At 37.2% G+C, this 17,475-nt stretch overlaps 1 protein-coding gene across 8 annotated transcripts in view; it reads left to right on the forward strand.

Moving 5' to 3' along the window:
• B3GNTL1 (UDP-GlcNAc:betaGal beta-1,3-N-acetylglucosaminyltransferase like 1) overlaps positions 1 to 17,475 on the forward strand; it is a 102,622-nt gene that overhangs the window by 16,055 nt on the left and 69,092 nt on the right. For 6 of the 8 annotated variants that reach the window (XM_072351671.1, XM_072351672.1, XM_072351667.1 and 3 more), the window contains exons 5-6: positions 402 to 467; positions 14,199 to 14,294. In XM_072351671.1, the coding sequence (XP_072207772.1) occupies positions 402 to 467; positions 14,199 to 14,294 (162 nt within the window). Of the gene's footprint in view, positions 1 to 401; positions 468 to 10,962; positions 11,054 to 13,280; positions 13,389 to 14,198; positions 14,295 to 17,475 lie in introns of those variants that run through there. The other 2 variants (XM_072351674.1, XM_072351673.1) reach the window with 2 other exon arrangements.

Genomic DNA, 17,475 nt, shown 5'->3' on the forward strand with positions numbered 1-17,475 from the left:
CAAATACTATTTTTTGTGCTTATGAAATATCTTGTACTGGAAGATCTAGAGGCAGAGACACGAAACTGTGTACAGCCCAGACTGCAAAGAATGCCTCTGAAGAAAGAATATGAAGAACATTTTGAGTTAAGAATGCTATTAGCTGTATCTATTTGTGTGTGTATTTTATAGGTGGTTTACTTCTTGGTTGGTGACTGGCATTGATGAAGTTAGATGCAAATGTGTTATTTCTGTGTTTGAAAGAAACCAAGAAATGGTTACAGCGACCTTCATATTTGTTCCATTTGTAGGCCTAAGGACAAGCCAGTAAAATGATGTTAATTCAACAGCATATTCTAATGTGTGTCAATACTGTACTGTGATGCTTTTTATCTTCAGTAACAGTGTGCTATTTATTTCAGGATGATGTGATGATGCCGCAGCGGGTTAGACTGCAGCACGAAGCTGCCATTCAACACCCAAACAGTGTGAGTACTTTCTTGTGTATTTTTGTGCTTTTACAGAATGCTGGACACATCTTTAAAAGGACATGAAAATTTTGCAGCAGGGCTGGTGGAGGCAAAGCAATACCCAGTGTATTCTTCTCCTTAATCTTTAATCCCTGCACTGCACTGTACCTTTAAACAACTTCTGTTTGTTTTTGTTGTTTAGTAAATCAAATGTCATTATGGCAGTGATATTCTTTTTCAAATAAGTACACAGGTTTCCCCAGTGTATGTATCTAAAAAAGGAGAATAGGTTTTTTTTGTAGGGCCCCACTAGCTAACGTGAAACATTACCCCAAAAATTGGCTACAGGTGTGGTTTAACTATTTTAAGTGTTTCAGAAACTGTGAGGAATGTGTGGGTTGTTATCCTTAATAAGCTAGCCTACAGTTAAATGGATGTTTTTCCCTATGACTGGCTGCAAAAGGAAGCGTTAGGTAGAATGCCATTTTATTCCTGTGAATTCAACACTCAAAAATGATCGGTGAGTGAGCTGGCTTATGATCTGCGTGGTTTTTATATTAATTCCATTTCTGTTATAAAGACCTTAGGAGAGAATTTGTGTTATGTTCTTCTTACCTGAAAATAATAAAACTGACTTTCAGTGCCAATTACTTTGTTGATGCTGCTGATGTAAATTCCCTTATAAACTTGAAGTCTGACTTTGTATTCCTGTCAACAGTGTTTGCCAAAAATTGGCATAAGTAAAGAAAACTTCATGAGATATTCAGGCTGTGTGCAAGGCATTTCTGGTAAAGAAAGATCACTTGACCCCTGTCAAGAAGGCATTTTCTGCAGATCTCCTAACAAAATAGGCAATTTTCAGGTTATCACCATCTAGGAATGAAAGGTCTTTCAAACTTTTTCTCCCAGACACACTTACTTCAAAGTAGGGATTACTGTGGTTGTTTCAGCTAAGAAATGCTTGCCAAACAACCTGCTGGTTAGTGGTGGGATGTGTACCTGCTCATTGGAACACCTGTGTTGGGTCTCTTGTGAAATCTGATAACCCTTTCAATGTAATTTATGAAATTATAGTTTTAGTAGTGCCTGAGAAGCAGTTAACCTTGTTCGTACTATGAACATAATAAAAATACATGGAAGGTTGTTTTTGTTCTGATATGAATCAGTTAATTTACTTCTGTAGTGAAATGCCAAAGAACTGGAGAGACAAGTAGATCCAGTTGTTCTGTGGAAACTGGTGTTAAGAGCTATCGTATTTCTTGCTTGTATGACTTCTGTATGCATATACTGAGACTTTTTTAATTAGGCTAATTTCAACTAGACAATTTGTGGTCTATTTAGAAAACACTTAAGCTGTTTTGTTTATATTGTATTTTAGTACCTAACAACATTGAGTATGAACTGTTAAATGGGAATCAAGTAAAGACTGGACAGTATGTCTTCATGATATGTTTTAAGTAACACAGACTTGTTCTTTGCATGCTCCCAGCTAATCTAAAGTTTCGGTCCTGTTTTAGGAAGGTATTGTTTATTTCTAAAGCTTACTAAAATGGTAAGCTTAAACTTTAATGAAATGGGTAAGACGTAAATGCTCCTTGTGCAGCAGCCTATCTTATGCATTTCTCTCTCAACCTTCTACTGAATCAGAGGATTTCCATGGAGCTTTGTAGGCAATGACCTCCTTTTTTTTTTTTTTCTTTAAACTTCTGTTATATAAATACACGTTCGAATTGCATGGTACATATTTTCTGTGTTATGGGGACAGAAAACGTTTGTAATACCTATGTGAAGAATATCTTCTGCATTAATACAGTGTTTTCCAGAATTCTAATTCAAAGACTTGAAGGAAAAAAGAGAACATCTCCAGTGTTTCCACTGAGCACATCAGTGTGGTCCAAGGACCAGTGATAGTTCTGATGTAGCTTCAGCTACCTTGAAAAAAGATGTGAGAACATTCTATCCACAGATGTACTGACCATAAGTATAGACTGCCTTACCCTGACTTGAAGTCTGCTCAATAAACAGTGGCACCAAAAGTATCAGATGCCTTTGCAATGAATCCCCAGCCAGCTGTTCTGCAAAGAAAGTGGTGTCTCTCAGCTTGCCCCCAGGATCAGGTAGCAGAGTAATGCTGCTGTAGCCCCTAGATTTATCAGTCCATTTCCTGTATTGGGGACTACTTAATCATCCTTCTAAGAAGACAGAACAAAAATTCCTCTCTACTACATTAAGCTATTCTTATCTTCAGAACTTAAATAAATCCTGTATGACAGAGATGTCCTGTTGTTGAAAATGTTTACATTGGAGCATTTTGGATCTGAAAATGCAAATTATTAATACATTATGGTTTTATTAAATGCAGCTTTCTAGAACTGCTATCATCCTGACCTCTGGTGAATATATCTAGGAAATTCCTCATCCATGAGATGCACAGGTAGCTGGCAGTGCTTTGCCAAGCTACTGTGCTATTGTGGCACTTGGAGAATTCTTCCTAAGGATTCTGTGTATTGAAAGGAGTAAAGGGATGCTGAAATCAGGTGTGCTGTCCGCCCTCAAAATCCACTGACCTTCTCCATCTGTCTTAGAGCCATACTAGATGTTTTTCAAGCAGTGTAATGTCTTCTTAGCATGGTGAGGTGTTGACCTTACTCCTCCTCTCACCGCTGTTATTTTTGAGTGTTCATGTACCCCTACAGTATTTGTGTGCTCTTCCTGACCATTTCCTATGTCTTCTCAGTAGCTGACGTTACAGTGTAGACAGAGGAAATAAAGTTATTTCCTTTTCATTTCACTAGCAGATTGAGCAGTGAATCTGTCCCAGCATCAGAGTGAACACCTTTCTTGTTTTAAAAAGACCACTAGCCTTTTTCTCAAGCATGCAGATACTTGTGCATGTCAGAGAAAATTGAGTATGCCATCTGTATCTTCTTGACAAGAAGTCCTCACCGTTTTGCATTTCTAAAGCAAAGATTTGGCATAACTTGGATTGCGGTCAATATCTGTAATACCTAAGGCAGTTTTCACCTATAGCGTTATCTGAATCTGTTGAACAGCTGACTAAATTGTATGTGTCTTTGGTTAACGTGACCTGAAGGTGGTGGACTGGACTGAGTGAACGGTGACAATTTAGGATGTACTATGAGTTCACAGACCTCATCTTCCTCTGGGTTGAAAGTTATATCCTAACAGATAAGGTTTTTATATTGTTATCGTATATTCTACTTGCCTAGGCCCCTTGCACTTTTCTAATACATGTTGGAAAAACTTTTCCCTTCTCCATTTTCTTTCTCTAATCCTTATTTAGCCCTGTGCATCTGGCTAGATATCTCTAACTCGAATGTTCTCGCAGCAGAGAAAAACAATCACTTCATTTTCTTTTGTGCCTAAGAGGATCTGCTTTCATTGATGATATCAGTCTTTTTAGCTTCCACCTTTTTCATTTAAACTGATACCTGAAATTGCGAGACTTTCTTGGGAGCAGAGAAGCGTACAATAAAACGAGCAGATCGTCTCTGTTAAGTATAATTGAAATGAATAGTTTTAGTGGTAGATAATAGTATGAAAGAACACTTTTAAGGTCAGCATTCTGTTTGTTTTTATGGTTGTCATAATAATGAGATCTGATTCTTTTTCAAAATACCTAAAGGATTACACTGCTTCAACTATTTTTGTATCAGTAAGAGACAGGGTTTTTATATGTTAATCCATGAGGGCACTGGGAATGGCTTAAACAATACTGAGGGTTGTTTTGTTCTGATTGCAACAGGATTAATGGGATTTCTGATATGATCTGTCAGAGAGTCACGTATTTTAGATGTAGCTCTATTCCTTGGAAGGAGGATGGTACTTTTAGGTAGTTTGGAATGGTGTCTGCACATTCTTGCTTATCAGAGTAGCTCTGTAAGTCAGAGTGCGCTCTGATTGTTCAGTATGCAAAAAGAACGCTGTATGTAAATAGTGCGTTCTAAGTGGCTTTGATTTGCAGAATAGTTAAGACATGTTCTTATCCATCTGATGTCAGGTATAACTAAACATGTAGAAACACCTGTAATAGAGTTCTAGTGCAGCATCACTGCTTAGAGTGCTGCCTGCCTCTGCAGAGTTTTTCACCGATGCATTTTACTGAGCAGCTGTGCCATAATCTATTAAATTAACAGGGCTTTTTGTTCCTGCGTTATTATCAGAAACACGGAATAAAGGCAAGAGATTGTTTTATTTATTTTGTTCCAGGCCAGGCTACTTTGTGATGGAAGGAGAGGGAGAGATAAGAAATAAAAACGGGGGGGAAAATAAACAGGGAGACCACCTGATACGCCGGCAGTCAACAACAGCATTTTGGGAATACTGGCAATGTAGTGATTGCGTTCCTGATGCCAACAAAGTTGGTCACTTCTTAAAGCCTTTTGTTCGCTGTGTCTTATTAGTCTCACGTTGGAGTAGTTCTGAAAATAACAGATAGCCTTCAGACTACGTGCTGTGCCTCATCGCTGCTTTCTCTTGGAAGTCAAAATGATTAATATGCAGTCTGATAATTACTCTGCACTTAAACAAGGATTTACTCTCAGATAAGAGCTCCACGGCTATGACTAGAGCAGTGCTGAACCTGAGCTAGCATTTCCTACACTGCAGCAGTACTGGCACTGCTTATATCTGCTCTCACGGTGGCTTCACAACTTCTAGTCAGCCTGGAATGTTGACAGACTTTTTTTTAACCTATAATAGGTCTTATAGGCTTATTCTGAGGAGCTGTAGGCTAGGTGCTGTTTAACTGAGGTAGTGTGATGCAATGGACAAGGACTTCAGTCAGGAAGAAAATGAAGCAGATTTGTCTCTGGCGTGGCCTCACCGTTCCTCATCTAATCAGTTCTGTAGTCTGAACCTTTCTATTCCTGAGAGTTGATTACCATTTCTCTACTACAATTACTGTTTTACTCAGAACTATAAAAACAGGTAAGTAGGATCTTGTATGTAATTTTGCAGGTGTGAAAAGATAATCAGCATACATGAAGCTTCACTACACTGTCATTAAACATAATTACGTGATGTTGAAATACTACCTCTCTAGTGTGATAGAAAAGCCCCTCTATTTAAATTCCATTCTTCCTGTGTGTAATGAGTTAATGGCTGTTGGTAATCTCTCATTGTGTCATGTCTTGCACTGAAGTCCAGGTTTTACCAATCTCCTTTTAATTGTTTCATCTTCCACTCGTTGCAGGTAGCTTAGCAGATTGTTCTTTGATAAATGCTTCTATTTTGGACATAAACACGTTAAGATCTTAATCGTGTAGAGCATGAGTAATCTCTGTTTTCCCTTGGTTAATTTGCATCAGCTCTTCTGTCTTTCTTACTCAGCAGATCTGAGACAGATCAACGCGTATTGCCCAGACATGTCCTAGCAAGCAGTGCATATAGAGTTTAGCTTTAATATAAGTTTTACTTTATGTAACAGCTATTGGAGAGAATTGACATGGCTCAAAACATAAGGTGAATAGATTAAGGGTTTGCTTAACCCTTTTAGTCAGAATTTGCCCCACTAAACAGGCTTAAATAGATTTGAGGAGTCTGGTTCCTCTTTGGTGTGAACAGAGGGGGGAAATGGAACAGTATTCCTGAGGTGATTAACTGCAGTTGTCTAAAATCAGATCATTTTTTATCCAGAAGAAAAAAATTGTACAGAAAAACACATTTTCATGAACCAGTGTAAGAAATCTGTCTATTAGGACTTCATTACTGCAGGCTTTTGCACTGCCTGTAACTTTTATCAGCTTATGTGTAATAACTCCAAATAAAACTATCCAGTATAAATACTTAAAATAGATATGCATAAAAATATATATGTGTGTGACTTTGGCAAAGTGTTAATGGAGGTTTTTAAAGATTATCTATAGTATTTCCATAATCTTTTCTCTTATGAAGGATGGAAGACTAGAGCAGCAGCTGGAAGGTTTCCTTCTGTGCTGTTGGCAATGGAGTTTATTCAGGGAAATAAAATTTATTCTTCTGCACCAAAGAATATGAGAATTCTTTCTTTGACAATGAAAGTATTACCTTTAGGGTGGCTTTCTTTAACTGGGCCTTTCCATGTATATCACCCGGATTGCTGGAGCTCAGCTGTGTCTTTGCTTCTTATTAGGCAGCTTCCTTAAAGACCTTCTTCTAAATTTTCTGTTCCAGAGGAAAAAACCATGGCATGTTTTCAGAGTCACATTGTCACTCTAAGTCTGTGCTACAGTTTATCAGATACTTAAAATGTGAAGCTTCCCAACTTGTACCACTTTTTGACTTTAGTATGACCTCCGCATGTCAAGAAATCCATCAAATGGAGGTGGTTACTGGAGTTTAATATTAGCGAAGGTCTGACTGCTGTGTAGACTTTCAGCATATTTCATTTTTAAAACTGACTTGAAGCGTGAAACATTTGGTAAGCAAAATCCCCTTCTCCTTATGTTAGATATCTAACTGCTAATAACTATCACTAATCCAAACACACTTTATGGAGCTACATGCACAAATTGGTTTTAAAATTGAGACTGTGCAAACATATTGTTCTTTTATGACTGCTTCTAAGCTTTATGCAATGAACTGATGGCATAAATGCTTTGTCAGGATTCAAAATGTTCACTTAGTTTGCATTAGTTTTAGATTACATGTACAGTAGTCATACTATAGAGGCTGAGCCCATAGATCTTACTTATCCCTGCATGGCACATTTTGAATGAGCACTTCTGAGGCCTGGTACTGTTTCCTGCCTAAGCTAGTCATCAAAAATATTAGGGCTTACTCATTCACCTTCAAAAAAGGACTTTGAAAACAGCTTTAATTTGCATTCTGAGATAATTTAAGGTAGTCTGAAGTTTCATACTTCCCTGTTCAGACTTGTAGTATTCCTTCAGTGATACTTCAGCTTCAAAATGTGCTGATCCTAGTTCATGAGTTCATATGTATGACAAGTCTTTTTAAACATACTATGCAATGCTTGGCTGTTCCCATTCTGATTGCAGAGTGTTGATTTCTTGGGATTTATGCAAATTCATTAAAGTAAATTCACACTTTCTTGGGTTTTTAATTGCTGTTTAAGTGTTTAAAAAAAAAAAAACACCAAAAATAACAAACTTGTAATGTCCTGTTATGGACTTTGAACATAAAGCTTTTAAAAGGGTGTTCTTTCAAAGGGACTGCCACAAGATAAGGACGTGAGTAAACTGATATTCATCTAGCCTGAGGAACTTCAGTGGGGAGTTGGCACTGTCAACATACTTTATAACTTCTGAAAATACTTTAAATTCACTGTTTGTATTTTGATACTTAATGTAAACCACCTCACAGATTCCACGTGTTGAAGAACATTGCTTCATTGGAAACTGAGAGGAAGAAAACAAAGGAAATCTATTTTACCACCTTCTTTCCTGCCTATTCCATATTGGAAAGATTTTAACCACATAAAAGCATTCTTTTCATTTATTTCTCATTTTGATTATGCTATATATTGGTCACAAATACCTTCTTAGAGCCACTAGTATCTTCAATCAGTGTGTCATTTTTCTGCATTAAAATTAAAAGGTTACAGGCTGCCAGACAAATTTACTGCAAGTTAAATAAAAATCTTCTATTCCTTGTAACAACATCAGTTTTAAGTCTTGTTCCTAGGAAGATCAACATGCAGAAATGCGGATGGTGGTATGAATATTGAGACTCACACTCTTCCTGTGCTAGATGCTTTCACAGCAGAGCAGATATTTTAGGTATTACGATGACCATATACTCATCTGGGAACTCAATGCAAAGTCTGTTCAGTAAATAGTTACTCTTTGTAAATCCTTCATCTTTTGAATAGTTTGGGATCTTTTGGACTAATATTATTTTGTCTCAGTATCCAAATTGAATTTTTCCTGTGTTTAAAAGAAAGATTGTGAATTCTTGTAGCTGATACTACTTGTTATGAAATACAATTATCATAAGAGAAACTTGGTTAAATGGCAGTCAAATCAAGCCTAGGCATTAGTGACTGTTATTGATGCCATTTCACTTGTGGTTGTTATTTCATGGACAGATTCTTCCATGGCTCTATCACAATTTGAAGGAAAAACCATCCAGCAATAACCTAAATGTATCCATCCCATTCTATTTTTTTAGAATGTGAATTTTAGATAGAGTTAGATTCAGAGCTTTAATTACTTGCATTAAGTAGGAATAGCAAAAAGCAGAACTGGAAATGGAGCTGATAAACTTTTTCAAGACAGCTGTGCTTCCCTGCTCCAGTATTCTGAAATGGAAACAGATGTAATATCATATACCATTCCTAATATATATCATTCCTAATATTGTCTAACTTTTAATTCTTCCTCTTTTCAGACTTGGAGATAACTCAGTGAACAATGCAGGATGACACAACTAAGAATTTAATAAATCATTGTGGTAGGATTTTTGGGCATCAGAATTTAAAAGTTGTAAGGAATAGGATGATGGTTAGGCTGTGTAGTGGGGATGCTAAGTCACAGCCTAAAACAGTGATGGAGCACCTGGTGGGAAGGCAGGGCCAACCCAGTGGAGCTCAGGTGAAAGCAGTGTACCTGAGTGACTGGAATGGGTGAAGCCAGAACCCACCCCTTCCCAGACCTCATTTAAAGGTTGGCAGTGGAGGTGAGGGTATCTCTTGTTGGAGATCCCTTCCAAGAACCCAAGTATTTCCAAAGCAGCAATTTTCCTTCATTTCTATATCTGTAGCTGCTGCATTTGGACCTGTTCTCATTTGCTGTAGCCAAAGACTTTGCCACCCTGCTATTATCATCCCATTATAGCATTACTGTAGGCTGCTAGGCCAGAATATGATTTAACAAATTATATGCTGGTACATGATCCTTGTTTTGCTTCTATGACTCCGAGAAGAACTGGATTGACTCATATAGTTTTAGACCTCTGATTAGGAACCTAGTCATTCTTGGCTCCTTCTGTGAACAAAATGGGCATCTCCAAATTGCTTTTTAGATTTTACAATGAGTGATCACTAAGTCCCTGTGATTGTCAGTTTGTATATTGTGTGTATGTATACACACGCACACAAATACCTGTGTGTATATATATATATACACACATTAATATAGTGAGCACTAGGTATATAATACCTTGTAATTTATGCATCTGTGTCTCTCTGTCCAGTTCTCCTTTATTATAACACCAGAATAGAAAAAAAATGGAAGGTTAAAATTGGCAAGTGATAAATTTTGCATCCTCACATCCAACAGGAGCATTCTGATCCATAGATTTTATGCTGTATAAGAAAAATTCTTTGTGCAACAGGAAGTTGTAGGTATTTAAAAAAAAAACAAAAGCTACATCTGCAGAAAATGAGTTGTTTTTAATTACTGTCAACTCATTTAATCTCCACTTCCTCTCACCCACTTCTTTTTCCATTCATATGCACAAGGGAAAACAAGACACTGAAATGATGAAAAAACGAAACCTCTCTATCTGGATATCGTATTTAAAAACAAATACTAGTGAGAAGTTGGGACAAGTTATGGCATGTAATGTCTGTCGTTGCTGCTAGGAGTGGAACAATGAAATTTATACTTATCACATATGTGAGAAATACTCTTGTATTTCAGTGGAACAATTTTGTAACTCATGGAACAGTGAGTACATATGTATATGCATATATATAATGTATTCATAGCATAGTCTTGTAACCTGTGCAATAATTCTACCTACTTCCTCTGAATGTCATTAGAGCCCTGAATTTTATATTGATCAACAAGTGGCTGGGTGTGCTCATTAGGTTTGTATATTATGGCTAACAGCATGTACTGTGCCCAGCTTGAAGCATAGAGAAGCCACTGTTTTAATTGTTGAGATTTTTGTACTGGTTTTGGTAAAGCACTACAAAGTTAAGTCCTAAAAACTGTTCAAATTTATTGGCATAAAACACATCTGTGACTAATTCTAATCCTCTTAGTTAGATATACTTCATTAAAGACTCTTATCATCTGACGTAGCAGAGTTATTAGGGAAGAGGGATTCAAATGCTAAACACAGACATACAGTGTTATCATTCTATAGGATATCATTATAGGACATCTGAGGCTATTTAGGTAGGACTGACCCGATACTACAGGTGTAGTCCTATGAGGGTTTTAGGGTGCTGTATATTTTCATTCGGCCACTCTCCCTCAAAGTTCATTTTATGCTATTTGTATCTTTAAAATTTACTTGCTTTGCTTTTCAGAGTATGGATTTGTTGGCAGTTGTAATGATTAGGGCAGATCAGTTCAATAGGAAAAGCATTATAACAGAGGTGTGATGATAGAATGACCACACCCTGATAGAAGGGTGCTATAAAGGAAGGGAAGAAAATCACCCACCTGTATCAGAAGATTCTAGGTTTGTAGGGCAGAGATTCACCAAGGAGGGATCTCCAGGAAGAAAATCTACCTCAGTGGCAGCCAGCCCTTAAATGAGGTCTAAGAGAGGTGCAGCCAGGTTCCACCCCTTCCTGTCTCACAGGTGAACTGCCTTCACCTGTGCTCCTAGGGCTGACTGTGTCTGTTTCCCTGGTGTTCTATCAGTGGTTTAGGCTCTGACTCTACAGTTCCAATACAGTAATTCAGGTAAAAATCAGATTACCTTTTTATGATCTTAATATTTCTTATCCATCATAGTTCGTTGCACATGAATTACTTCATCTGATGTAGCAGAAAGGATTGTTGTGATTTTCTGTCCTGATTAGAATTCTGTTCTGTGAACAGCAATTGATCCATTGCTATGAGTAAAAATAACAAGAGTGCATATATATAGTTCTTACAGCTCATGCTACTCTTTCATATATGAGCAATGTTAATGTTGCATTTCAAATTGTTTCCACTTGGTGCATGGTATGTACTGCATTTCTTCTTTAACAGTTTATTTCTAGGTATAGGTATAATATTGATAATCGTGCCTATCAGGTATAAAAATGTTGAACGTTGGATGAACTCAGTTTTAGTGTAAAAATGGATATTCACAACATTGAAAAGAATGTTTCTAATATGGAGAGTTTCTTTTTCCTTCTGAAAGTTTGGGTGGATGTAAAATGGGCTAGAAGGGAGTTTGTCAGAGTCATTTCAAACTTAGGAAAGAATCAGTATTGAAAAACGTTTCACTTGTATTTAGAAGCTATAAGGAAGTATTCAGTGAAGATAAAAGAACTCTGTGAAACATGGAGGAAATGGGAAACTGTGCAGTTGTTTCTGATGCCACACCTTACACAGGGGAACTAGAGGAAACGGTTTGTACTCTAAATAAACCTGACTTTGATTGGATGAAAAAAGCTGCTTAAACGAGCCTTGCTTTACAGGAGCTCTATCAAAGGCTCAGGATGTGTTACTCAGTGGTGTTAATATTTGTCTTGCAGCTGTGTAAGTCAACAATTCCAATAAAAAGTCAGAATCCCACTGAGAGAGGAATGGTGCAACTGAAGATGAAAAAGCCTGGAATTTTTCTGAATAGTGATCAAGGAATACAAATGATTGCATAGCAACAGTTTTAAGATCAGTCTGAAAAACATCTCTGAAGGTGGTGCTCAAAGCAGTCTTGAGTGATGTTAGTTGTGAAAATGAAATCAGGAAGCCTTTGCGCTGTGCAGAGCATTTCCGTGTTATAGTAGGTTAGAGGGAAGCTATGTATATTTTGCTCATGCTGGAGCACCTGGATTCAAGATGTTTTTAGATTGCTTAAACTATTAACAGCCCTGATTAAATTGTTTAGATGGGCAGAAATTAATAAAAGAAAATAGAAAACTCCATCCTCTGCTTCTCATTTAAATTCCAGGTTGGATAGAAAGAGATGTCTGCACTTCTTACTTGGCTCTAATCGCAACACGGCTTTTCAGCAAAAACAAGTTTGAAGTTGTCCTTTTTAACTCTTACCTTGTGAAAGCTGTTTTTGGTTTTGTGCTTGTTGGTTTTAGGCGGTTTTTCTGACTTTAATATTTAGTTTTATAAAACCTTTTTGTAAGGTATAAAAACCTGTAGGGTATGGAAAAGATGGAAAAGCTGATCTGACTTGGCTAATGAATGCTAGTCTGATATAAGCATTGTGAATGCTCAAATTCTGTAAATAGTTTTCTTATATAAAAAATACTCCTTTTATATATTCATCTGGTCAGCTTCTGTGAGGGTTTTGTTTGTTTTACCTTTGCAATTACCTTTGCAATGTCCCCTTTAGAAATGCATCTATGAAGCGTCTGATGCTGACTTTAAGAGGAATTCAGGATTAACCATCTGAAACTGTGTCAGTGTTGCTCACTGAGCTGTAAAACAGGAGAAAATTAATATCAGTTGTAAGTCAGGGGAAAATTGAGTTTAAAGTTATCTGTAGTAATTCATTGTCCTCACTGAGAGGAAAAAAATCATATTTGAGAGATGCTTTGTTATTGGGATAAACCAATCTTAATTTCCTTTTCTTTTTCCCAAGGTTTTTATTTTAAATGCATTGAATATTAATCTAAATTGTGCTGTTTCATTGTCAGCAGTCCCTCTGTGATGATGGTTGGTAGTGGTTTTATTCCCACATCAAATATATTCATAACTGTATGCACAGAACTGTAGCCTGACTGTTTCCATCTGTATTGGGTTTAAAGCTCTGTAAATAGACATACCTGAAAGAATCAACTTTGCTTTAGCATCTGTGTCAGTGTATACATTTACATGTTGTAAGGGAAATGGTTGATCACAGCCTGAACCTCTGATTAACCATCTGAGGCAAGTGATGATTCAGCTGTGGGAGCACAAGTGAAGGTAATTCAGCTGTGCTCCTGGAAGGGGTGGAGCTTGACTCCATCTCTCCCAGATCCCATTTAAGGGCTGACCACTAAGGTAGCATCTCTTTCTGGAGATGGCTTCTTTGTGGAGTTCTTGTGGTGAGCCTTGATGTTGGCAAGTATCTGTTTTGAAGGCCTTAGAGTTGGTGAGTCCTTTTCCTTTGTTACTCTCTGGCTATTTATTTCCAACTATATTTGTATTCTTCCATCTGTACATTATACTTGTATTATTTCCACTGTACATACATATATTCCTTGTGCATGCTTATGATGGAAAATGAACAAGTCTTCTGTACTGTTCTTGTGCAGAACTTGATTATCCTGTGTTACTAATCAGAAATGCTGATAGGTATGCATTAATGTTAATTCTTAGCAAATGAGTGCATCCTCAACAGGAGCTACACATCAAAATGTGCAAGCAAAAGAGGAGTTGTAGTATGGCAGGAATTCTTCTACCATGAATAAAATAAATCAGAATACAGATTTTTTGAACTTATTTAAAATGAACTATAAGTAGTATACGATGTTAAGGTGATGGTGCTATTTGCCTAGTGTTGTCTCAGTTCTGTTCTTCCATTTGCCAAACTTTCTGGCTTCATCCAAACTATTTTGGGTGAAAGCTTGAATGTTAGGTAAGCCTTTGGGTTATTTTCTTTGGAAAATTACAGCCGAAGTGATTCAAATATTTCCAAAGCTGAGAGTATTAGAAAGATGCTTCTTCATGTTAGAGTTTTCTATAGGACTCTGAAAGTCTACAGCTATCTTAGATTTGAGCAGAGCAGCTGTGACCTACTGTACTATATAGTACTATGAAAATAGAAGGGCTCTAAGAAAACACAAGCAGGCAATCTTAATTCTTGGATTCCAATGTTTCCTATACCAGTATTGGGATTTTGTTTAGTTGTTGCCATGTGGGTGTACAGCACTTAACACAGTGTTATCTGCTTTTGCCTTAGATTATTGGTTGCCAAATCAGAAGAGAGCCACCAGAGTCTACTGAGCGGTATACTCGTTGGGTCAATAATCTGACTGAAGAGCAGCTTCTTACACAGGTATTCTTTTTTCTGGTGTGACTGAAATTATGACAGAGAAATATAATGTAATGTTTATTTAGTTAATTTTTTTTTCATTCGGTGGCAATACATGAGACCTTCCCCAGGTTATCAGGATTTTATTATTTAAATAACAAGGAAGTTTGTGGTGCTGTGATCGTTATGTAATTATGCCTTTACACCAAGGTTAGATACTGACTGTTTCTTTATCTGCTCAAATTTTTCTAGAGATAATGTTAAAATAGCAGTTTGTCAGGCATTAAACGTAGTGCTCACTACACGTGTTTTTAAGTAAGATACATTTGTAGGACTGAAGATGACAGTTTTGGCATAAAGATAGGTTGTTTTGTTAGGCAGGCGGCCAATGCTGAACTAGAAGAGACTTTGGCAAAAACAAGTTGAATTGTGGAAGAAATCAATCCAGCCTGTGAAAGAATGTGTGTGCTGAGTATTATAAGAAATCTAATGGAGAGTTAGCAGGAAGCATCCCAGCAGACATCATGATTCAACTATTTGCGATTGGGTTTTGTGATGCTGTGGTAAGAAGCCATTTGCTTTTGATTTTCCTGGATTTATGTAGTTAAAGAGATTAAAATACCCATGTTTGTTAGGCTTCATTGCTGTATTCCCAATTACCATAACCCCCCAAATACATACTTTACGGGCTCTGGAATGGTCACTGTAACACAAGAAAGTCATCTATAGACCTTGTTTTAAAACCAGCAGTAGTATTATGGGCCTCTATAATTTACCAAATGAAAGTAGTTATAGGGAATGTTACCCTGTGGAGTGAATATTTGGATTTGTCTTTGAGTATGACATTAGAAAAAATTACAGTTTTAAAACCATAATATGTGTGACAGTGAAACCTGGGTACACAGTAGTAGCACACAACTGTGTTGTTAAAGGAAAGACAAAGAAAAGCTTGAGGGTGCAATGTAAAAGCTTGTCCCACATCATCTGCTGTTTTTCATTTGTCTTGAAGTGGTCACTGGATGGAGCCTTCAATGAATTAAACTGGAAATCAAAGGGAATATCCTAATTTTGAGATTGCTTTGGGTCTGGTCAGCTGAAGAGGGGTGTGAATGAACACTAATTTTAAGACAGGTTTTCTGGAAGAGCTTATATGGTATGCTTTTTCTGACAGTAGGATGCAAACACATTGACCTGGGTAGTGTCACGCAATCCTATGTCTATAAATATTTCTTCAAGCCTTAATCTAGTAGCATGTGCAATCCATTATTTTTGCATATTCAAATTCACACGTTTTACATCTTCATAAGGAGGTTTGGAGTATATATTAGGGCTGGAGCTAGAAGTCTGCATAAAGAAAGCTTTTGTGCTTCTTTCTGATGGGTTTCTAAACAAGATGAGATTTGTACAATTGCACTATTTATGTGGTCCTCTTTTGGGTTTGAACATATTACCTGTTCTATACAAAAAGCAACCAGAAATAGTAGTTCCTCAAACATGCTAAGTTTCTGAAAAATTTGTGGAAGTGTGAAGCAAGAGGACATTGTGCTTCACCAGCTGCAAGTCATGTCGTTAAGAACAGCAGAATCCACTTGGGTAGAGATTTTACTGCCCAATGGTGAGATGAGCTTCAGCTGCAACCCATGATCAATCAGGAGACAAGTCTGTATGAAGTGTGGCTTTTGTAGCTCTGCTGGAAGAGCTGATTGATTTCAGAGCAGCGTGTTTTGGTATGCATCACTTCTCCTGCCTCAATAACCATTCTTCTGGTCAGAAATCCAGGTAGGGAGGCAATTATTTTGCTTTTTCTTGATTTAACAAAGTATAGATATGAGACAGAACTGGGAGTGAGAACTCTTTCAGCTGTTCTCTAGTAGTTGTGGTATGAGTGAACTGCATAAGGTTAGGCCAGTGAGGGGGCTGTCCTCGTTGTCCTCCTGAAATACCTACATGTTTTATTTTGGGTGTACTTCTAAAAACTTTTTTGTTCAGGAGGTAAGTCCCAAGAAAACCATAATGATAGGCCTCTGCTGAGAGATTTGTCAAATGCTTGGGAGGAGCAGTCCTTCAGGGAATTTGGGAAAATTGGCTTTAATTTACAGCATATTGTCTCCAGCAGTTTCCTGTAGTGGAAGAATGTTCAGCTTTTTTTTTTTAGTTGTGTCTGTACTCAGTACTTGGCTTTTTTTCCCTCCAGTTCTGTATTTCTGTATCATGCACATAGTCATTATTTATGCTGTAAATTGGGACAGTAAGTGACCAATAAAAAAGAATTGAGTTGACAATGATCTGCTATCATAATATTTGTTATTAATCAAATAACGTTCTGTAGCATTCAATGACTTTAGTTGCTGTTTACTAAAGCACAGTTTGAAAGAGGTGGGTGGCAGCAGATGTTTTGTTAGGTGGTTGGATTGCTTCATGTGCCTCAGTGCTGGCTGCTGGTTTTATATTGCCTGAGTCAATACCAGATTTTTGGATCGAATGTCTGTACCCCGTCTTCATGCTGAGATCATTCAGTACAAAATGCTTCCAGCATTTTAACTTTTCCCTTCCCTTAACCATGGCCTCTTGATGCTTGCTCATCCATTAAATGTTTCTCTAAACAATTATACTGTAACATTCCAAAGATACTTTATGGTATGCGTGAAATTTCAGAGTATATACCCCAGAGATTGAGGGGGGGTGAAGGAATACAAAGAGTATACTGATGGGAAGACTGCTTTTTAGAAGATGTTTATGTTTGAGGTTATCTTCTTTATAGATTATAAGCGATTAAAGCATTGTTTTGCACATATAGTTATGGAAGCCTTAAAATACACCCCCCAAAAAGGTTTGAATTTCTCGGTATGTGTGAGCATGGTGACAGGTACGGGGAAAAAATAAGCAAATAAATATAGATACCTGACTGTTCTGATGTTGGGATAAGTGGGAAAAAAATGCAGATTAAAACTAATCCTAAAGGATGTCAGAGTTTGAGTTGTGCTTGAACTGCGATTGAAGTTTGATCATGATGGTCTTTGTACACTGGAAATTTTACTGTGCTGGATAAGTGAAAATTCCTAAATGGTTTTAAGGTTGGATTAATTACACAAACATTTATACTAGTAGCTCTTAGGATTGTTGTGGGCTGTAAGTAACGTAGCCAAGTTCACATCCATGTCTGTTAGATCACTGTTTAGGTTAGTTTAATCTCACGGGCAGTCTG

This window comes from Excalfactoria chinensis, chromosome 17 (assembly GCF_039878825.1).
Source record: "Excalfactoria chinensis isolate bCotChi1 chromosome 17, bCotChi1.hap2, whole genome shotgun sequence".
In the NCBI taxonomy this organism is placed as follows: Eukaryota; Metazoa; Chordata; class Aves; order Galliformes; family Phasianidae; genus Excalfactoria; species Excalfactoria chinensis.